The sequence below is a fragment of the Protopterus annectens genome, chromosome 4.part0 (assembly GCF_019279795.1).
Source record: "Protopterus annectens isolate FY-2018-M chromosome 4.part0, PAN1.0, whole genome shotgun sequence".
NCBI classification, from domain to species: domain Eukaryota; kingdom Metazoa; phylum Chordata; order Ceratodontiformes; family Protopteridae; genus Protopterus; species Protopterus annectens.
The window spans coordinates 1,051,877,972-1,051,901,481 of record NC_056733.1 but is presented as its reverse complement, the minus strand read 5'-3'; the positions used below and the strand labels follow the sequence as shown (position 1 = coordinate 1,051,901,481).

The 23,510-nt window shown below is 37.4% G+C and overlaps 1 protein-coding gene across 1 annotated transcript in view; it reads right to left on the bottom strand.

Annotated features, from left to right (window-relative positions):
- Positions 1-23,510, bottom strand: part of SPOCK1 (SPARC (osteonectin), cwcv and kazal like domains proteoglycan 1) — a 2,429,073-nt gene that overhangs the window by 1,519,724 nt on the left and 885,839 nt on the right. Inside the window, exon 4 of the mRNA XM_044069840.1 lies at positions 17,724-17,856. Within this exon, the coding sequence (XP_043925775.1) occupies positions 17,724-17,856 (133 nt within the window). The remainder of the gene's footprint in view (positions 1-17,723; positions 17,857-23,510) is intronic.

The following is a 23,510-nucleotide window of genomic DNA, read 5'->3' as shown; positions in this document are numbered from 1 at the left end:
TATTGTTTTATTCCGGAGCTTTTCTCCTCGGGTCTCCACTGAAAATGGGCTATAACTCATTTACAGTCTGAAAGTAGTTGAATCCAATACAGACTGCCGACCAGTCATGAGTGGAGTCCCACAGGGTTCAATCCTGGGTCCTCTCCTGTTTGGTATCTACTTCTCTGAAGACCAGGCCACCACAAAGGGACTCTGGCTGACAAAGTTTGCAGATGATTGCAAGTTGGGAGCCATTATTAACTCCCCGAGTGATGTTGACATCCTACAGAAAGGCCTCACTGAGACCAACGACTGGTGTCAGAACCATGGCCTTAAGCTCATTGCCAAAAAATATGTCATCCCCTTTGGGAAAATCCCGGTCCCCATGAATTACCACATTGATGGTAGTCCACTGAACAGAGAAGGTGTTAGAAGAGATCTGGGAACACAGGTTGACAGCAACCTCTCTTTTGACCACCACATTGCCACTGTGGTCAGAAAGTCCTTCTATGTGGCACATCTCATTACTAAGGGTTTTGCATCCAGGAAGAAAGAGGTCATTGTCTCCCTCTACTCGTCCCTCATTAGGCCAATCATTGAGTACAATGCCCCATTTGGCATGTACCTCACTAAACACCTGCAACAACTAGAGAGACTGCAAAAGTACCTCACAAAGAGGATCCTAGGCCTTAAACATTTGTCCTATATGGACAGAGTGAAAAAACTCCAACTATTCTCTGTCTCATATCACATGCTTAGAGGCGATCTCTGCTTGACTTACAAAACCATACCTGACCCAGCTCTGTTAGAAATGCTGCATCTAAAGAAATCCCAATCCCTCCGCACCCCATGCTCCAGAGACGTCAACCTTATTACTACAATCAACAGAACATGTTGGAGGGACAGGTTCATAACCCAGAGACTGCCCATGCAATGGAATAGACTTCCCATACATGTCAAGCAGAGCACCTCACTGGCCCCCTTCAAGAGAAATCTTGATGAGTGGATGGGAAATAGAAAATTCACCCCGGGGATCACTCCAGTGGCTCTACTTGACAGAGGCACTGTAAACTAAGATCGGGTGGCACGATGCCAGGGTAATCCTATGGGCTAGGCTTGTAAAGGCCCCAGGGCCATTAGCCTAGTACACATCTATGAGCCTATGAACCTATGAACTGCTCAGCTGGACCAACCCAATTAACAAATGTGAAATACATAAATAAATAAATGTTGTTGCAAATTTAGCTTTTTTATTTTTTATTTTTATTTATTCACTAGGTAAGCTCACTGGACTCAAATATCCCCTTTCAGGGGTGACCTAACAGCTCTCCCTGGTCAGGTGACTTGCTCAGAGTTGCATGGTGGGCAAATGGAGGAAGGTAGAATGTTTTTATTATATTGTTTGGTCTCTATGACCCAGAAGGTCCATCAGCTAGTGTCAGCCCTTCTTCTTCTTCTTCTAATATTCTCCCAAGGCCACCCCAACCAGCTTACCTCTTTGACCAGACCCTCCAAATTGGGAGCAATTATCCATCTTTGGGGAGAAGGTGTTGGAGACAGAGGTATCCTATCCTGGCATCATCCATGCCAAATTAAATCACTTAAAAAGAAAGTAGATATTAAACATAGGGGCTTTACTCAAGCCTGAGCTGAATGATGAATTTTAAGTGTATGTTTATTTAAGTGGGTGTATCAGAAATAATAATTAATTTTTAGTATGAATAGTATTTTATTTATATTTCTTACATTTATTTGTATTTTATTTATATTTCTTACATTTATTTGTATTTTATTTATATTTCTTACATTTATAGTATTTTATTTATATTTCTTACATTTATTTGTATTTTATTTATATTTCTTACATTTATAGTATTTTATTTATATTTCTTACATTTATTTGTATTTTATTTATATTTCTTACATTTATAGTATTTTATTTATATTTCTTACATTTATTTGTATTTTATTTATATCTCTTACATTTATTTGTATTTTATTTATATTTCTTACATTTATAGTATTTTATTTATATTTCTTACATTTATTTGTATTTTATTTATATTTCTTACATTTATAGTATTTTATTTATATTTCTTACATTTATAGTATTTTATTGATATTTCTTACATTTATTTGCATTGCTATTTATTCAAAATATTAAAGGCAAAGCAAATTGCTTGTGTCCATTAGATGCCATTATCGTGAAGCGTAAAACAATATTTTTAAATCAATCATTGGCTTATTTAAATAATCTTGAAGTTTAAGATTTTAACTTGTTTTGGTATATGATTAGACAAGTTGATCAGATGGTTGTATTTAAATATTTCCATGTGGGTGTTCCCACAATATTGAGAAAACTGTTTGGTGAAACCCTGGGACTGTTGTGGGTCCACTGCATGATTTTGGATGAAATAAGAGTTAATTTCAATCCTGGATTTCTTTAGTTGCTGCATATACATACATACATACAGACATACATACATACATACATATATACAGATATATTTATGGGGGTGCGAATTTTGTCAAAACTGTGTTTTCTTTCATCTGTTTAATAGACAAAATTTGGTCAACTAAACAGACAGTTATTAGGTATGGGAAGTTGTACAGTTCTTGGGGCTAGAGAATATGACCTGTCCACGATTTTGTGTGATCTTGTAGTTAGTATATATAAACAGCAGGGGGTGTGGGCGCCAACACCTTTACAATGGGGGGGGGGTGCAGTTAAGCTTGCCCCCCCCCACAAAAAATGTTTTCCCCTTTTTTTTGGTTTTAATTTTGCATCTGCAGAGGCTATGCCTTAGTGCATACATTTCAGCATATCGACATTTGTACTTTTGACATTTTGGGGTCATCATTTTGGGCATTGATGTTAGGGTCTTCTGACAAAATTCATTAGACCAATAAAATATATATAATATCAATATCTATAGCTATAGCTATACATATAGATTTAGATATAGATATAGAAATAAGCATGCGTATATGTGTTTAAGAAAGGTATGTAGAGATTTAGACCTCACTGAAGGACGGGAGATAAGGCAGTCTAAAATTCCTAGGTTCTATATACTAAACCTATGTAAGTCTATGTAGAGATTTCCTCATGTTTACTGGTAACCAGCTAATTCTCAAACAAACAAATTGATAAAGTATGTGAGTGATATATTTACACAATGTCATTGGAAGCAAAACTCTCTCATCAAAGCACTCTTAATGCCAATAAGGCTGTCAGAAGTTCATAGGTTCATAGGTAAGTACTGGGCTATCTGCCCAAGGTCATTTATTAGCCTAGCCAGAGTGTGTTGGCTTTTGCCACCCCCTTAGATTAGTTCCCTGTGCATCTGACCAGCAGAGCCATTAGTTCCCTGTGCCTCTGTCCAGCAGAGCCACTGCAGTGATTCCCGAGGTAAATTTTCTGTTCCCCATCCACCCGTCAAGGTTTCTCTTGAAGAGTGCTAGTGAGGGGCTCTGCCTGATGTATATTGGAATCTTGTTCCAAAGCATGGGGAGTTTCTGGGTCATGAATCTATCCCTTCAGGTTTATATCCCTAGAGCGTGTGGCTCTCAGGGATTTGCTTTTTTTTTTAGGTGGAGCATATTCATCAATTCTGGGTTGGACATGGCCTTGTATGTCAAGCAGAGATCACCTCTGAGTAAGCGGTATGCAACCGAGTACAGCTGGAGTTTCTTTAGTTGGGCTGCATAGGTCATCTGTTTGAGGCCAGTAATCCTCTTGGTGAGGTACTTTTGTGGTCTTTCCAGCTATTGCAGGTGTCTTGTAAGGTACATCCTAAATGGGGCGTTGTATTCTATAATGGGTCTAATAAGTGATGAGTGGAGAGGCACAATAACCTCCTTTGTTCTGGATGTGAACCCTTTTGAGATTAGGTGGGCCACGTAGAAGGATTTTCTAACCACCTTGGCAATATGATTATCAAAGGAGAAATTGCTATCTACTTGGGTCCCCACATCCCTTTTTACTTTTTCTGTATTTAGGGGACTACCACCTATGTGGTAGTTCGCGGGTACTTTGTTTTTTCCAAAGGGGATGACTATGCACTTTTTGGCATTCAGCTTGAGGACATGATTTTGACACCAGGTATACGTCTCAGTGAGACCCTTCTGGAGGGTGTCTGTATCAGCCAGAGAATCAATTATGGCCCCAAGTTTGCAGTTGTCTGTGAATTTGGTCAGCCAAAGTCCTCCTGTGCTTGCCTGTACCTCTGAGAAGTATATACCGAACAGGAGGGATCCTAGGACTGAGCCCTGGGGGACGCCACTTGTAACCGGTTTAGAGTCGGACCTAGAGTCTGCAAATCTCACTGTGTGGGCTCTGCCCATGAGACAATTTTAAACCCATCTCATAACATAGGGGTTAATGTTCAGGTTGGTGAGTTTGTCTATAATACCAGAATGGGGATGGTGTCAAAAGCCTTTGCGAGGTCTAGGTAGGCTGTGTGAACCTCCTTACCCTCATCTAATGTCTTGGTAACTATCTTAATGAAGTCCACCAGGTTTAGGAGGCATGATCTGCCCTTAACAAAGCCAAACTGGGTGGGATCCAAAGTTTGGATGTTCCCAGTGTCTCAGTTAATGAGTTCCATGATGATGCGCTCCACAGCCTTACAGACCAGGCTAATCAGACTTATAGGTTGATAGTTCCCGGGGTCTGTTGTGGCGCCACCTTTGTGGAGCAGGATAACTGTTGCTGTGCACCACTCTGTGGGCACATAGCCTATAGAGAGGCTGAGTTTGAACAGTGTGTTTAGGTGAGGGGTTATTTAATTTTGGAGCTCTTGTAAGACACAGCATGGGACACCGTTCGGTCCCATTGAGGCTGTGTTTTTGGCTTTGGATAGGGCTGTTTTAACCTGTGTGTCAGTGATTGCCGGGGCCTTACATTCTTCTGGTATGGTTATGGACCCTTTAGGGGGTGAGAGGGGTGTGAAGTTTGCACTGAACCTGTCTGCCAAAATGTTGGCAATATCAGTTGGTTCAGTGTATTTTGTGCCATTCTGCACCAACTCAGAGCAGATCTGTGAGTTTCCACTTAGGTTCTTGACATAGCTAATGAACACTTTGTGGTTATCTTTGGAGTCCTTGGCAATTTTTCTTTTGAAGCTAGCCTTGGATGATTTAATGTGGGATTGTAGTTTCTTGCTGATACTGATCAGGGATGTCTTTCCTTCTAGGGATTTTGCTGTTATCTGTACTAGTTTCCTCCTTCTATTGTAGAGCCTGTTTATGGCAGGCATCCACCAGACTGGTTTTCTTTTCTTTGAGGAGTGAGTCTTGGTTTTACTTGTGATAGCACGATCCATGCATTCCTGAAGATGATCATAGAGTGCCTTTCTATAGGTTTCAGCAGCTTGGACAGCATTGTCCATTGGCGTGGGGGCAGTGAACCTTTCCACCTCAGTCTTAAGCAACGTGAAGTTTGCTTTTGAAAAGTTTTTCACGGTGGTTTCTTTGATTGGGGTTGGGAGCGGAATGTGGATATCCAGAGTGATTAGTCTATAGTCTGATCTAACCAGTGAGGGGTTGATGTCAGGTATGAAACACCGGTTGCTCATGTTGGTGATGACCAGGTCCAATATGTTGTTCCCTCTGGTGGAGGTGTTGACCAGCTGATCCAGGGCATTCGAGTTTATAAATTCTAGGAAGCGTTAGGCAAGGGTGTCTTCAGAAATGCGAAATGGGAGTCTTGGGTCATGGTGGATGATCTGTATCAAGCTACAATTTGGATTGCAGTTTTGCCCATTGTTAGTTGCACTTGGATGATCTCTGATGCATTGTGCTGCACCACTAACCTGGAGGTGTCAGTATCCTTAATGAATATGGATGCACCCCCACCTTTTGTGTTTCGGTCTGGGTTCTGTGGCCAAAAGGTATGGTATGAGTTATAGCCTGGTAGTGCTGGGGTGCTCTCTGGAGCCTTAAACCAGGTTTCTGTTACTGCACAGATATCAGTGTTCTCCATACTGAAGAGTGTCTTGAGTGCGTGTATTTTGAGGTTTAGACTTCTGGCGTTGAGTAGCATTATCCTCAGTTTTTGGTTACTTGTGCTATTTACGGTGGTGGGTTTGTCTTTTGAGCCTTGCCTAAAAAGGCACTATGGGGACGGCAAGAGCCTTTGCCAGTATTTGAAAGCCTAAGGGTGACAGGTGCAAGCCATCTCTTGCGAAGCAATGTGGCTTGTCGAGCATGTCATCCCAGGCAGACAGACACTGGATCCCCTTTGAACGACACCAGTAGTACAACCATTGCACACAATTCAAAGCAGACACATAGAACCACATATGCCGAGGCATGTAAATGTAACCTTTCTAAACCCTAAAGTCTTCCTACATGAAGCATACATAAGAAATTCCCTCATTAACCATAAATGTACTCTTTGAAAATGACATCTACATCATCACATACAGAAGCAGCTCATGGAGACTTTACTTCTAAGCCCATATGGGAAGCCATCTCACAGTCCAATATTCTGGTCATTAATGACTCCATTGTGAGATACCTAGATATTCCTATTACTAGGATGAGTATAGAAAAAGTAATGGCCAGTTACTTACTAGGGGCTAGAATCCACCATATTACACACATACTCAGGTCATTGTACAACAAGTACCAGTATGACTCAGTCATGCTCCATGTTGGTGTAAATGACCTTAGACATACCTCCCTAGACTATATGAGGAGAGACATCATGGAGATCTTAGAATATGTGTGTCCCTGACATTAGCTTAGCACTGAGCAGCATTCTATCTTCCTCAGGGATGATACCCAATATGAACTGAAGAGGACTGACTTTAATAATTGTCTTACTTCCTGGCATCATTCTAAGTGCTACAATATTTGTCAGCATGGAAGGAGATGGTCAACAGACCACACTGCTTTCCACGCTGCTTTGCCATTCCTGGGTGGGTATATTGGGAGGTTAGCTTTTGAGAGACATTGATATTGTATAGAAATAGCCAGAAGATCAGAGAAGAAGAAGTTGAGTGCATTTTGTGGAGGATATTTTTTGAAAGTACACATTAAATTGAAAGAAATGGTACACAGCAATTAGTGGTTTCAGTTGGCCAATTAACTGTATCCAGGTATATAAAATGAGAATAAATAAGCATTACTTTGAAGTTCTTTTGGCAAATTAAGTTATATAAACAACGACGTTTGTGAACTACAAAAAGACTTATTGTGGCAATTTATAAACACGCCCGGAGTTCCAAAACTTAATTCTGTAAACTAATAATAATATAATTCAAAATGCATCTCAAAAGAGTATTATTATACTGATTCCTCCAGTGGAGTTCTGGATGTTTGCACTGCAATTTCCAATGGGCAGAGACTTGTTTTGATAAAATCAAATTATGTCCTCCCATTTCAAACAAATGTTCATATATCTGGAACTATAGGTGCTACTAACAAAGTGCAAATGGCAAATTCTTCAGCACAAATTATTTTTATAGCGGTGGCATTATTTAGGTTCTAGGCCTGAAACTGTGTTTTATAAGTTACAGTAGCTATTAAGTTTGTAATATTTTGTAAACAACTTATAATGTTGCAGCAACCATTCATGTTGTATATATACTATCAGCATCATTTTATTCATCGAGTTGGGAGCTTTCATACAAAGATAAGTAGTTCTGTCTCTGGTACATGGCTATCATCAGGGGTGAGAGGTTGGCATAATGGTTAAGGTGTTTACCTTACAGTTATAAGGTGCAGGGTTTGATTCTCACATGGGGTAATTGGCTAGGCTTAAAATGGCTCACAAGGGCTGTTAGCCTCGTATTAATCTATGAACCTACCAAGATATTTAGAGAAGAAGGAAATCCATGACAGCCTAAATATATATTATACAAACAACAAATAATATATATATTATACAAACAACAAATAATATAAATATATATTATACAAATGACAAATAATATAAATATATATTATACAAACAGCAAATAATATAAATATATATTATACAAACAAACAACAAATAATATAAATATATATTATACAAACAACAAATAATATAAATATATATTATACAAACGACAAATAATATAGCTTTACCTACACTAGGCACAGGCCAAGTATTAGTGCAACTGTATTATCCATCATGTGACTGCTAAAAGTGATTTTTTTTTTTCATTAACTTATATGCATGTTTTTGGATTTATTAACGTAAATATGTAAAGACAATATTACACATATGCAGGCATCAGTTTGTTATAAGCAGAGAAATCATTGATGACATCACTAAGCTTTTATTTATTTCCTTTTAATGAGTTAAAACTCTCTTCTATGACAAGCGATCTTAAAGAATGATAGGTGATATTTAATGCGTTCATGTTCACCTTAGTGGCAGATACATTTAGTGGCGGTAAATCAAACTATAACACATTAAGATAAAGGGACAATAACAGTTCTACTTTAACCTACCAAAATAATTTTAAAAAACATGGACTCTAAGAATACATAGCAGTGAAATCAACTGATTTAAAAAGCAAGTTTCTGAAATACATCATACAGCACTTAATCAATATGTATTCAAAAAGTAACTACGAATCCCAAAAATAATACCAAATTCTTGAATTATTTTAGAAATCGAGTTTCATTTCCTGTCTTATTCTTGGCTACACAATAGATATCACAGAAACCACATCGTTTTTGTCTGTCTTCTAAGTTTCTCATTTCGTTTCTCATTTCTCGTTAAGCCTAGGTTATTTCTTTCACAATTAATGAATATAATTGTGAATGCTTGCTATCAGAATGTCAAGTTTTACTTGCAAATTTAAATATTAAGCAAAGATACACATTAGGCATATCTTCACCTCTACAGATAAAGAACTCTATACTATTTTTTATGACTAGTCTGGATAGCACATTAACTTCAGTAAAGCAGTTTATAAGATAAAAATCAGTCTGGTAAAGGCAATGCAGAAAACAGGTAAGGCCTCAGTAACGGAACCATGAGAGTGAGTAAATTAAAGGCTTTGGTCATATCTAAAAATATCATTGTTATTAAATTATATGTTTTATGAGAATCCCCAGTTCAAAAACATAAAGCATCTCTTCCATGTTTATATGTGCTGTTCTTCAAAGTTACACTGACTTTCTTTCACTAATCTACACAATGGTTATAGCCGGGCCTTTTCATTGGCTTGGCCAATGATGGTAACAATATAACAGTGCAATATATAGCCTTTTTATCTGATTGCATAAGAAAGAGCAGGCTTTGTTCTGACAAATTTTAATTTTGAATAGAACAATGTATGGCATGTAGGTATACTAAACAAAATATGTAATAACAGCAAAAGCAAAGAATGTGATTCACATTGTTAAATTTTATAATAACAAGAGTCCTACTGCATAATGTCTACATAACCTCCTAAGACAATATCTTAAAAGAAATAAGATTTGGTTATAACTGATAGATCATTCGTTGTGATGTGGTAGGTTTAAATTAAATATACCATCAACTAGGAAGACAAAAATGTTGAATAAAATAAAACATAAAAAAAAAAATCAGCAAGGATTTTAGTTTCAGAAAGCAGTCTGTTTACACCATACAGACTTCTTATAATTTCACAGACTAATGTTGCAGGATTAATACAATTTCATATTGTCCAGTCTAATCTCCTTTACCAGTATTTGATTATAATTATGGAAGCATTGCTCGACATGCAGTATTAAAATACGTATCCTTCCTGTTGGTAGTTGCAGTTAGCTTCTTAATATGCTTATTAACCAAAGCTTAAATGTATGTTTGAATACAAATTTCTTTTCTACTGAGAACTCTTACAACATGGTAACATTTTACAATTAAATCTGCGCATGATATCATTTATATGAAGCAGATATATAACTCCCTGTACTGTATAAAAGCAGTACTGAACTTAAAAAAATATTTAAAAAATGGTCACTTATATATACTTCCATAATCTTATACCATTAAATCCTGAATTGCAGTCAAAATCCTGTTCAGCCTTGTTTTAAGTAGGTTACGGTCATAAAATGAAATCCTGAATGTGTAAAGAGTCATTTAAAAAAATCCTGTTGGTTGTGATAAGTAATTATTACCATCACAGCTACACATGATAACATGCAAATGTGATTTGGAAACAATCTAATTTGTCAAGAGATGCCTGAAGGATTTGGGGAAGGGAAGGTGGTGGCGGTAATGTGGGCGAACACAGGAGCTAAGAATTAAGTGGTGGAAAGGTAAAAGGTGTTCTACTGGTGAGACAGACAAGAGAGGGTTAAGGAGAAGTGTGTTTAGACAGGAAGTAAGGTGATGGCAAGGAGCAGTTAACCCAGTTTTGTGTAGCAGCTGTGTGGTGAGGAGATCAGATTTAGGTGTGACCTTGCCGCTGCAAGTATTATGTCCGAGACTACCAGGAAATACTCTAGAGAACAGGTAGGCCTTGGGTTAACACTGGTATGCAGCAAGGAAGTAGACCAATGGCCATTTAAGTATTTTTATTTTTTTTCTCTCCTTCTCTCTCTTCACTTCTCTATGTGAATGTTTATGAGAATTATATTACTGATGTATATGTTTTTTTCATAAATATAGCATAATTTCTGGGCAAATGGCTTGCAGAGTATGGGAAAATGAACTCTTGTCACTCTGTATGTATTTAATTAGATGAGTCACTGGACTGAGTACAAGCTTAGGATATATTTTCTGGTTTATTTGGTCCAGGAAGTGTTGGTGGTGATTTGATTCTCCCTTTTGATTTTCAGTAGCATGTTCAGTCAGCTTGCTTATCATTTGTGGTGGTGCCAAGGTTGAAGTAACCCACAGTCTTCACTGCTGGATTGCCTTAATTTTGTTTTAAAGGCGCATTGCTCTGGGAGGTATTTAGCAGGCTGCAAGGCATTTGTGAGTAGCAGTTAACCATTATGGGGATTAGAGTGTCACGAGCATTGTATGTTGTTTGTGGCATCCCTCACAGCCTGTTTATCATTCAGTGGGGATGGGGGTTGAAGCAAAGTGTAGTTCCTCACTGTTGGATTGGATTCTTTGTGGTGAAGAATGTGTTTCATAAGTCATAAGGCAACCGCAAGTAAAGGTTGCTCATTGCGCATGTGTGGTGGTGTTAACAACCACGGGGGAGGGAGAGAGTAGTGTTTTTTTTTCCTTGCAGCTATGCAGACCTTTTTTATTATACTTCTGTGGGATGAGTTCCCTTACCTTGCTGTGCTTTACAATCCCATTCTTCACGATGGCCTTTTAATACACAAGAATTAAAAAAATGTTTACTCAAAGACTGTTTTCACAAGTTAGCTTACATTCGATATAAGGGAGTCTTGCTGGTGAACAGTGCTGTGGTCAGTATAACATATGTACATAAAAATAAATAAATTCATTAATTAATAATAAAGACAATACGGTTGATGACTGATCCACTTGGCATTTAACATAGCCAGTGCATTAAGTACATTACTGTTGCGGACAGTTGCAGGTTGTTGCACAGCCCGCTTTGAAAATTTGTAGGCAGCCTGTTTATTTGCCTTTGCTGTTAAAGGTGATATAGTTAACATTTACTAGTAGGTCAGCAGGTAGTTTGATCAATTTTGATGCTCATGTCTGTGAGTTCTATTACCACAGTAGATAGATGGTTTCATTTTAATTCTTTTCCTGTGCTTTTGTGCTGACCAGGAGTTGTAGGGGTGGGAACATTGTAGTAGCAATGAATGTTATGGATGGCTTGCTAGGATTTGTCACCAAAACAATCATATTATGCACGGTACATTGTTCGGGTTAGTGCACTCAGATCATTGTATCTGGTCCGGTTTATTGCTGAATGAAGCTGTATTCAATTTGTTTTTCCTCTTCCTGCTGGTTAATGCTTTTCTTTCTTTTGGCAGATGGCAGGATCACACAGTCTGAAGCATAGATGTGAGACAATTGTATCTAAAGCAGAGGAGCTGTTTTGAGAACTGCAAACTGGAGAGTCCTCTATGGCAGATGCATCTAGTATGTCAAGGGAAAAAAGTTGAATAGAGGCATCAAAGAACACTCTGGTAGCACGAAGGAAGTGAGCCTGGCATTCAGCAGCTGGTGCTATGGTGGATTCAAGGTCCAGTTAAGCAGGTTCAGATGCCAGGTAATGATATTTTGCCAGGATTAGATAAAAACAGCACAGAATTGATGGTTCCATGAGCAGGAGTATTGGCGATGAAAGAGTAGAACATGTATATCAAAACAGGGCTGATTGAGAACCCTTTGGGGAGGTGGGGCAGGTGCAGAGTGAGGCGATGATTGCAGTTGATAGGATGGGATCCTTGTTGTGGAGTCTAGAGTCGAGTTTAGATAAGGACAGTAATCGCAGCACAATGTGGGCTCTGATTTTGGGATGCAGCCAAGGGACTGGACAAGTTCTCAGGCTTTGCTAAACACAGAAGGTGGGTCTTTCTGACCCCACGCATTCCTGCATTGGTTAAAGAGAAGATTTTGAAAGGTGAGCATGTCAATATATGTGATTTATTTGATGTGGAGGGATACAACATTTCGTGGAATCTGACATGATTAATAAAAAGAATCTCTTTGTGGCTTTAGAGGCATTGTGATGGAGGACGGTCAGAAGGCTTTGAGCTAGGACATGGGAAAAATGGGTTCTTGATTTTGTGTACTACATGGCAGTTTGCTTGGAGAAGGAGAATTCACTGGCCTTAACACTTTTGTCTTATTTTCCCATGATTCATGAAGCTCAATGTTTTCATGCTGGGATTGCTTGGATGGTATGATCAATGGTTCCATAGAAGGAAAGCTGTGGATCAGTCATTGCGATGGGATGTGAGGCACCCTGACGTTTGGCTGGCTTAGGAAAGAGCAGGCTTTGTTCTGACAAATTGTAATGTTTGAATGGAACAGTAAATAGAGTGTAGGTATACTAAACCAAATATGCAATACGAATGAAAGCAAAGAATGTGATTCACATTGTTAAATTTTAAAATAACGAGAGCCCTACTGCATAATGTCTACATAACCTCCTAAGACAATACCTCAAAAGAAATAAAATTTAGTAATGACTGTTAGATCATTCGTTGTGATGTGGTAGGTTTAAATTAAATATACCATCAACTAGGAAGACAAAATTGTTGAATAAAATAAAACAAAAAAAAAAATCAGCAAGGATTTTAGTTTCAGAAAGCAGTCTGTTTACACCATACAGTCTTCTTATAATTTCACAGACTAATGTTGCAGGATTAATACAATTTCATATTGTCCAGTCTAATCTCCTTTACCAGTATTTGATTATAATTATGGAAGCATTGCTAGACATGCAGTATTAAAATACATATCCTTCCTGTTGGTAGTTGCAGTTAGCTTCTTAATATGCTTATTAACCAAAGCTTAAATGTATGTTTGAATACAAATTTCTTTTCTACTGAGAACTCTTACAACATGGTAACATTTTACAATTAAATCTGCGCATGATATCATTTATATGAAGCAGATATATAACTCCCTGTACTGTATAAAAGCAGTACTGAACTTAAAAAAATATTTAAAAAATGGTCACTTATATATACTTCCATAATCTTATACCATTAAATCCTGAATTGCAGTCAAAATCCTGTTCAGCCTTGTTTTAAGTAGGTTACGGTCATAAAATGAAATCCTGAATGTGTAAAGAGTCATTTAAAAAAATCCTGTTGGTTGTGATAAGTAATTATTACCATCACAGCTACACATGATAACATGCAAATGTGATTTGGAAACAATCTAATTTGTCAAGAGATGCCTGAAGGATTTGGGGAAGGGAAGGTGGTGGCGGTAATGTGGGCGAACACAGGAGCTAAGAATTAAGTGGTGGAAAGGTAAAAGGTGTTCTACTGGTGAGACAGACAAGAGAGGGTTAAGGAGAAGTGTGTTTAGACAGGAAGTAAGGTGATGGCAAGGAGCAGTTAACCCAGTTTTGTGTAGCAGCTGTGTGGTGAGGAGATCAGATTTAGGTGTGACCTTGCCGCTGCAAGTATTATGTCCGAGACTACCAGGAAATACTCTAGAGAACAGGTAGGCCTTGGGTTAACACTGGTATGCAGCAAGGAAGTAGACCAATGGCCATTTAAGTATTTTTATTTTTTTTCTCTCCTTCTCTCTTCACTTCTCTATGTGAATGTTTATGAGAATTATATTACTGATGTATATGTTTTTTTCATAAATATAGCATAATTTCTGGGCAAATGGCTTGCAGAGTATGGGAAAATGAACTCTTGTCACTCTGTATGTATTTAATTAGATGAGTCACTGGACTGAGTACAAGCTTAGGATATATTTTCTGGTTTATTTGGTCCAGGAAGTGTTGGTGGTGATTTGATTCTCCCTTTTGATTTTCAGTAGCATGTTCAGTCAGCTTGCTTATCATTTGTGGTGGTGCCAAGGTTGAAGTAACCCACAGTCTTCACTGCTGGATTGCCTTAATTTTGTTTTAAAGGCGCATTGCTCTGGGAGGTATTTAGCAGGCTGCAAGGCATTTGTGAGTAGCAGTTAACCATTATGGGGATTAGAGTGTCACGAGCATTGTATGTTGTTTGCGGCATCCCTCACAGCCTGTTTATCATTCAGTGGGGATGGGGGTTGAAGCAAAGTGTAGTTCCTCACTGTTGGATTGGATTCTTTGTGGTGAAGAATGTGTTTCATAAGTCATAAGGCAACCGCAAGTAAAGGTTGCTCATTGCGCATGTGTGGTGGTGTTAACAACCACGGGGGAGGGAGAGAGTAGTGTTTTTTTTTCCTTGCAGCTATGCAGACCTTTTTTATTATACTTCTGTGGGATGAGTTCCCTTACCTTGCTGTGCTTTACAATCCCATTCTTCACGATGGCCTTTTAATACACAAGAATTAAAAAAAAAATGTTTACTCAAAGACTGTTTTCACAAGTTAGCTTACATTCGATATAAGGGAGTCTTGCTGGTGAACAGTGCTGTGGTCAGTATAACATATGTACATAAAAATAAATAAATTCATTAATTAATAATAAAGACAATACGGTTGATGACTGATCCACTTGGCATTTAACATAGCCAGTGCATTAAGTACATTACTGTTGCGGACAGTTGCAGGTTGTTGCACAGCCCGCTTTGAAAATTTGTAGGCAGCCTGTTTATTTGCCTTTGCTGTTAAAGGTGATATAGTTAACATTTACTAGTAGGTCAGCAGGTAGTTTGATCAATTTTGATGCTCATGTCTGTGAGTTCTATTACCACAGTAGATAGATGGTTTCATTTTAATTCTTTTCCTGTGCTTTTGTGCTGACCAGGAGTTGTAGGGGTGGGAACATTGTAGTAGCAATGAATGTTATGGATGGCTTGCTAGGATTTGTCACCAAAACAATCATATTATGCACGGTACATTGTTCGGGTTAGTGCACTCAGATCATTGTATCTGGTCTGGTTTATTGCTGAATGAAGCTGTATTCAATTTGTTTTTCCTCTTCCTGCTGGTTAATGCTTTTCTTTCTTTTGGCAGATGGCAGGATCACACAGTCTGAAGCATAGATGTGAGACAATTGTATCTAAAGCAGAGGAGCTGTTTTGAGAACTGCAAACTGGAGAGTCCTCTATGGCAGATGCATCTAGTATGTCAAGGGAAAAAAGTTGAATAGAGGCATCAAAGAACACTCTGGTAGCACGAAGGAAGTGAGCCTGGCATTCAGCAGCTGGTGCTATGGTGGATTCAAGGTCCAGTTAAGCAGGTTCAGAAGCTAGGTAATGATATTTTGCCAGGATTAGATAAAAACAGCACAGAATTGATGGTTCCATGAGCAGGAGTATTGGCGATGAAAGAGTAGAACATGTATATCAAAACAGGGCTGATTGAGAACCCTTTGGGGAGGTGGGGCAGGTGCAGAGTGAGGCGATGACTGCAGTTGATAGGATGGGATCCTTGTTGTGGAGTCTAGAGTCGAGTTTAGATAAGGACAGTAATCGCAGCACAATGTGGGCTCTGATTTTGGGATGCAGCCAAGGGACTGGACAAGTTCTCAGGCTTTGCTAAACACAGAAGGTGGGTCTTTCTGACCCCACGCATTCCTGCATTGGTTAAAGAGAAGATTTTGAAAGGTGAGCATGTCAATATATGTGATTTATTTGATGTGGAGGGGATACAACATTTCGTGGAATCTGACATGATTAATAAAAAGAATCTCTTTGTGGCTTTAGAGGCATTGTGATGGAGGACGGTCAGAAGGCTTTGAGCTAGGACATGGGAAAAATGGGTTCTTGATTTTGTGTACTACATGGCAGTTTGCTTGGAGAAGGAGAATTCACTGGCCTTAACACTTTTGTCTTATTTTCCCATGATTCATGAAGCTCAATGTTTTCATGCTGGGATTGCTTGGATGGTATGATCAATGGTTCCATAGAAGGAAAGCTGTGGATCAGTCATTGCGATGGGATGTGAGGCACCCTGACGTTTGGCTGGCTTAGGAAAGAGCAGGCTTTGTTCTGACAAATTGTAATGTTTGAATGGAACAGTAAATAGAGTGTAGGTATACTAAACCAAATATGCAATACGAATGAAAGCAAAGAATGTGATTCACATTGTTAAATTTTAAAATAACGAGAGCCCTACTGCATAATGTCTACATAACCTCCTAAGACAATACCTCAAAAGAAATAAAATTTAGTAATGACTGTTAGATCATTCGTTGTGATGTGGTAGGTTTAAATTAAATATACCATCAACTAGGAAGACAAAATTGTTGAATAAAATAAAACAAAAAAAAAAATCAGCAAGGATTTTAGTTTCAGAAAGCAGTCTGTTTACACCATACAGTCTTCTTATAATTTCACAGACTAATGTTGCAGGATTAATACAATTTCATATTGTCCAGTCTAATCTCCTTTACCAGTATTTGATTATAATTATGGAAGCATTGCTCGACATGCAGTATTAAAAGATTTATCCTTCCTGTTGATAGTTGCAGTTAGCTTCTTAATATGCTTATTAAGCCAAAGCTTAAACATATGTTTGAATACAAATTTCTTTTGTACTGGCAACTCTTACAACATGGTAACGTAAAAATTAAATGTGTGCATGATGTCATGTATATGAGGCAGAAAATATTTAAAAGTCAATTATATATAACCCATGTATTATTCCTTGTACTTTAGAACAGCAGCACTGAACTTAAAAAATATTAAACAGTCACTTATATATACTTCTATAATCTCATCATAATTTGTAAACAAAACCCTCTTCAAAATTGTTGAAGAATTAAAACCGTAATTAATTTTGTAACTTAAAGTGGATTACGGCCATATAATGAAATCATAAATGAATACAAAGTCATATAAAAAAGTATCCTGTTGGTCGTGATAGGTAATTATAACCATTATAGTTACAAAAAATAGCAACCAGATTCATAGGAAATAACCAAACATTGAATGACCCAACCAGATAAAGCTGCAAAAATAATACTGAAAAGCATAAACAAAATCATTTTTATAGAGAGAAACCATCCCTCTCCATTTTACATCCGAGTAATCAAATACACTATCTCAGAGATTGTTTCATTTTATTACTCAGAAAATTTCCTTGCTCCCACAGCTACATGATCTCTAACTGGAACAGCAAATATATACAACTAAATGGGATTCAATGTTTTGAAACTGATTTTTCTTTTCCAAAGTCACATTTATTAAATCCTGTACTGTTGACAAACCAAAGCGACAAACAAACAATGTATTAAACTTATTTAGTTTTAATAATGAGCAACTGTACTTACCTTGGATGAGTATGTGTGACCATCGGAGCCACACACAGGGATGGAGTGAGTCAAAGGACATGTTTTACACTTGACTACATTTGCTGGTGTACTCCAGTGTTTGTGGGGTACATTGCCCTTTTTCTGTCTCAAACTGCAAAATAAAGAATACAGTCTGTATGTGATTCAAAAGGAAACTGGAGCAATTGATGGTAATATACTATTCTTTAAAATGCATAATCTGAAATGGAAAGCTAGACTGCCATATAGCACAGAAAGAAATCAATTGCATATGTATATACCATTTATCTTTTTACATACAAATCTTACTGTTGTAGCTATGAAATACATCCATCTATTTACAACTCCTTTTTCCCATTTTTTTTTTTTTGCACACGGTGTTGGGGTGTTGATTCAACGCTGGCACTCATTTAGTGCCAATGTTCACACTGCTGGGATAACCATGCTCAAATTTCTGGATGATTATGATTTGGGCCAGAGATTTTATTTTGTTCAAATGCTTTAGAGTGCATGTTCACCATGAATTGGCTTCTCGCCCTTTCATTCACTCTTTCACTTTCTTGCTACCTATATTTGCAGGAAAACAGGTAAATGCAATTTTTGCTAAGCAGAACTATCAACAATATTTGACCAGTATGATTTCAGTCACGGATAAAATATTTCTCATCTTCTGTGGAAAAAATCTTAGAATAGCCATTTTTCATAAAACAAAATTATGCAACAGCAAATCAAGAAATGCAGTTAAGAAACACTTTGAATCAGTAGTTTATGCTAAATGTCTTTTCTTAAATTATTTTGCATATTTTCTCATGTAATTATTGGATAATGCAATCAATATAATTAAAGTTTAGCTGGTGTAATGGACAGCAGTAACAAAGAATCATTAAATTTAATTCTAAAAGTTTTTTCATTACCCATATAGATATTTGGTTATTTAAATGTAATATCTTAGATTTCTAAAGGAAGAACAAGCAACCTTGCCCGTTGTTCTATAGATTACAGCCTCTTGCTAATATTGGGTAACAATGACATTAGTTAAATAGTAATTAGTTAAATAGTAATTAGTTAAATAGTATGCTGCCTATAAGATAAACAGTGCATTTGCAAGACTGACACTGATACCAATGAACTAAGGAATATTTGTTAGGAATCTAAAACAAAAATGGAACTAATATAGAGAACATTCTATCTTTTATAGGTTTATAGGATGTTATTAGGCTAATGACCTTAGGGCCTTTACAAGCCTAGCTATGTAAAAACCTGTGTACCCTAATTGGCCATAGTTAGATGGTCATTGTTAGCAGAGCAATTCTGTGATCAGCACCGACTACCCTTGTCCATAAGTAACATAGGTGCCACCCGGTGGATCTCAGACAGCCCCAGCCTATGGCATAAGATATAGTTCATGCTGTGAACCACTATTACTAGGATCTCATGAATAAAATGACCTCATATAAAAATTTTAGGTCAGACTGAATATAGAAGGGTTACTTGGAGTATTTATGACATTTGCTTTCCGTTTTACTTTTTCCTCTTCTTTTGAACACATGTCATCACTTGCCACACAGTGCTTCACTCTTAATCTCCAAAATATGACAAATAGAAGGTAAAAGCTTCCAAACATTCTATCATCCCATTGGGAATTAGGTCTTTAGTCATTTTGGCATCTCCTTAATCCCCATTCTGTGTTAGCAGTAATGACATCAGTGTGCTTATCTCTGCACATATCCATGATCACACAGCTCAATTTCTTATGGTCTGTTGACACCACCCAAACCTATGATTGGGTTGAGAACTCTTGACAACAAATGCTATCAGCCAGTCAGAAACAGAACTGCACATAAATGAAGAAGATCTGGGAAAAGATGCCAGGTCATCCTTTGCTCTTATTAGTCCTTTGGCAATAAACAGCAAACTGAACTTGGAACATCAGCAACATAAACGGGAACATTCTATCTCTACAGTTAGGCCATCATTTCTGATAACTTTTTACAGAAAACATTACTTGATTTTTCAGTAAGGACTCCTGTATATGGAGGCAATCTGTAAAGTAATTGTAAGCAAATGGAAATGTAAAGAAAAGTTATGAAACAATGCTCAAGCACATGCAAAGTAAATTAGGAAGGCCAGCTACTATACTCATAAGAATCTTCTTTTTCCCGGTTAGGGGTTGCCACAGTGGATTACCTGTCTGCTCATGATTGGCAGTGGAGTTTTATGGTGTCGAAGTGCCAGCCCGGTGCCCAACCTTCCACAGAAGGCACACACATGCATGCACTCACACCTATGCCCAATTTAGAGTGTCCAATCCACCTACAGCATGTCTTTGGGATGTGGGAGGAAACTGGAGTACCTGGAGGAAACCCACGTGACCACAGGGAGGACATGCCGACTCTGTACAGAAGGCACCTCAACTGAGAATCGAACCGGAGAACCTCTTGCTGTGAGGGGCAATGCTAACCACTGCCCCACCGCTGCTGCCCCTACTGTACTCATAAGAATAAGAAGTAGAAAACATCAAATATGCTGAACATTCCACTATCATGAATTATAACCTGTATATTAATGCAGGATACAATAAGATTACGAGATAGGATTTCTTGGGTTTATTAGATTCCTGCTTTGAAATGGTAAGTATGTTCATAATAATAGATTTAAATGTTTCTCTTTTGCTATCTATTTCTAAAAAAAATTTCTGGAAACAATATTCAAAAAAGGGACTAGATCATAGATTTGAGTATACTACACAAAAGTACATGTTATACATTTATGAAGACATCACGAGTCAGTGAAATTATATCTCATTTAAAGTACTAGTCTTTGCTTCCTATTTTTTTCTTTCTTCTTTTATTTTTTACCCAAAACAAAATGCCCAAAATCAACTTTTTTATCTTAAAAAGTTTACATAATATATATCTACAAAATATGCAGACAATAAACACTTTGCGTATTATTCAGAAATATGCACCTTATTATGACCTTTGATGTATATCATGTGTATTCAGTTAGTAACACTTGCACTGCACACACATAGCCAGAAATTTGACCGGCATTCCTTTTCAGACTGATAGCTCAGGCTTATACTTCTCTATATTTGAATTTGGCAAAAATGAAAAATTAGCACACATTTGAAAAATATAAATCTTTGTGAATGTATTTTGGTCAAATGTTGCAATTTTGAAAAGAAACATTGTGAGTCCTGGTGTGCAGTACATAAGTTGGTATAAATAGCTGATACAAATGTATTAATAATATGTACACTAGCTTATGCCAATAGCTCGTTCAATAGTATTTGGTTCTATAATAATAAACTGTGTGCCAAACACTCAATTCGTACATCCCTATATCTTTCCATTTTGTTCAAGTACTCACCTTGGTGAGGGTCACTGTGGTAGCAAACTGTGTTATACAAACCAGACCTTCCTATCCCAGCAAGGGTCCCCATCCCATAATCACCGGTGAGTGTTTTGGGCTCAGGATGGCATCTCCTCCCAGTGGGCTAAGTCTAATAATTCTCCTATAGATGATGTGCAAGTATGTGCAGGGATCATTCCCAATAGCACCAAACAACACACAAACTAGAAGTGTATATAATGAATGGCATATGCTGAGGTGCTAAGAAGAAATAAAGCTGCTCATGACATGTACGCAGTGCTCTTTTGGCACATTTATTGAGTGCCAAAACCATTCCGTTGACTCCTCACAGTCTGAAGAAATGCTTGTCCTATCCTGTGGAACTGGAAATTTCTCCAGTTAACATTTGGAGAGGGAGACCTGAAGCCCTGAAAAGGCCCACGGTTTTTATCCTCTCTTTCTCCTGATCTCAGCCTTTTGGTGTTACCCAAAGCTTGATAGCCATCAATGATAATGGTGACCCCAACTGAAATGTCCTTCCATGATTTAGATCTCACTCCATCACAGCGGTCAGATTAACTGCTTGCAGCACAGCTACTGTTGCATCCATCAGTTCGACATTCTCCTCATTTCTTCTGCCCAGACTTGTTAAAAAGACTTCAACATACTTAACATTTCCACTTGATGATGCAACTTTACCTTCACTAGTGAAAAACAATATATAGTTTTCCCAAATAAAATCATCACTTCTGATTTGGGTTTTGGATGTTTGAGTGTCCGGACACTCAAACATCTGATATACACCTTACAGCAATGAGTGCAAGTGAAGAACAAGTGTTACTGAAGTGCAGGAGTCGTTGGTTACACTTGTACTGCTTTATGTTAATTTCGAGTAATTCCAAATGCTGACCTTTGTGGTATTTATTTTTGACATTCCACTTTATCGGAATTATCAAATTCGACAAATAAATTCGATGTTATGAGTAAATGTGTTTTGTCATTCGACGTTATGATACTAAACCCAGTTTGTAACCATAATGTGCAGATCAGCAGCGATCTGCACATTGTGGTAGTAAATGCAAATGAGAGACATGCGCATTCACTGATAACGAGCTCTTATCGCATTGCAGCTGACAAGTCTCTGAATCACAACTGGGCATGTCGTGGGAGAATGGCATTTCTAGCATGAGACATATGGCTTGAGCCAAACACTTAAATGACTTCACTGGACAGTCATGCATATATGTAGAAGACCCAGAAATATGACACTTTAAAGCCAAATACATTTTCTGTATTTCATTTAAAAAATTCAAAACTACATGCTAAATATATGATAACTGTGTACCTTGTGAAATACAGTCTACCCCAAATAAACCTTAATGTTGCTGGCATTATATGTGAACTATATGTGAACTCTGTATAGTAGTCCCAGTATGTCAAGAATAATCGTTGTCATTTTATAAACAAGGTTGCAAAATGACAAAAAGACAAAAAGAGGTGGAGGACTACATGAAGATATGAAATAAGAAAACATCCAGCCTATCATAATATAATCCATTCCCTTAATACGACCAGCAAAAGCAGGTACAAAAATGCCATACCCTTTGTTTTCTGTAAATTAAGCTTATATTTTTTATTTTATTTTTATTTTAAGATTAACACGACAAAAATTATACTCATGGTGTTAAATTATTAGCAATTCATTTTATAGACAGAAAAGATGGCAATTAAAGTCAACAAAAAGTGAGAACAAAGTCCATTGTTGTGTCCTGGGGAAAACCACAAATATGTGTTTTGTTTTTCTTTAAAATCATTAAAATCATTATAGCAATCATGCAGTTACATTAATACAAACATTTCCAGAGAGGTACGAAGTTCACTTCCTATGAACTGAAGAATTTTGTTCAAGAGCAGCAAAGATTTCACTATAGTCAAAAGGTTCAAAAGCCTCAGAGAAATAAATATAACGGACAGGTCTTTCACTGTTACTGTCACATTCTGTGGATTTTCTGGGATTTTAGATTTCTTCTGAAAGCTCCAGAGGTTTAAGAGAAAAATGAAGAAACTAAGTAAATAAAACGGAAAAATGGACTTGGTTTGGGAGAGTGTCAATCAACAAAACTAGGGCATTACTGATTTCAGTATTTGCACTAGAGTGGAAGATTTTTACTGACACAGAAACCTTACTGCATTCAGCTTACCCAGGACACATGACAGCTTGATATCAGCAGATCTCCTAATGTGTATTTTATCACTTCTTACATGGAATAATTTAGTGCAATGCATTTGACATGTAAAGGACAGTGCTAACACAGGATAATTAAGCACATTTTAGGATCTGACAGCTAACATAATCTTTATCACAGTATTTTGATGTAACTGGGTTATAAAAAGTGGATCTCATTTTCTGTCATTCTTAGGCATTTTATTTGT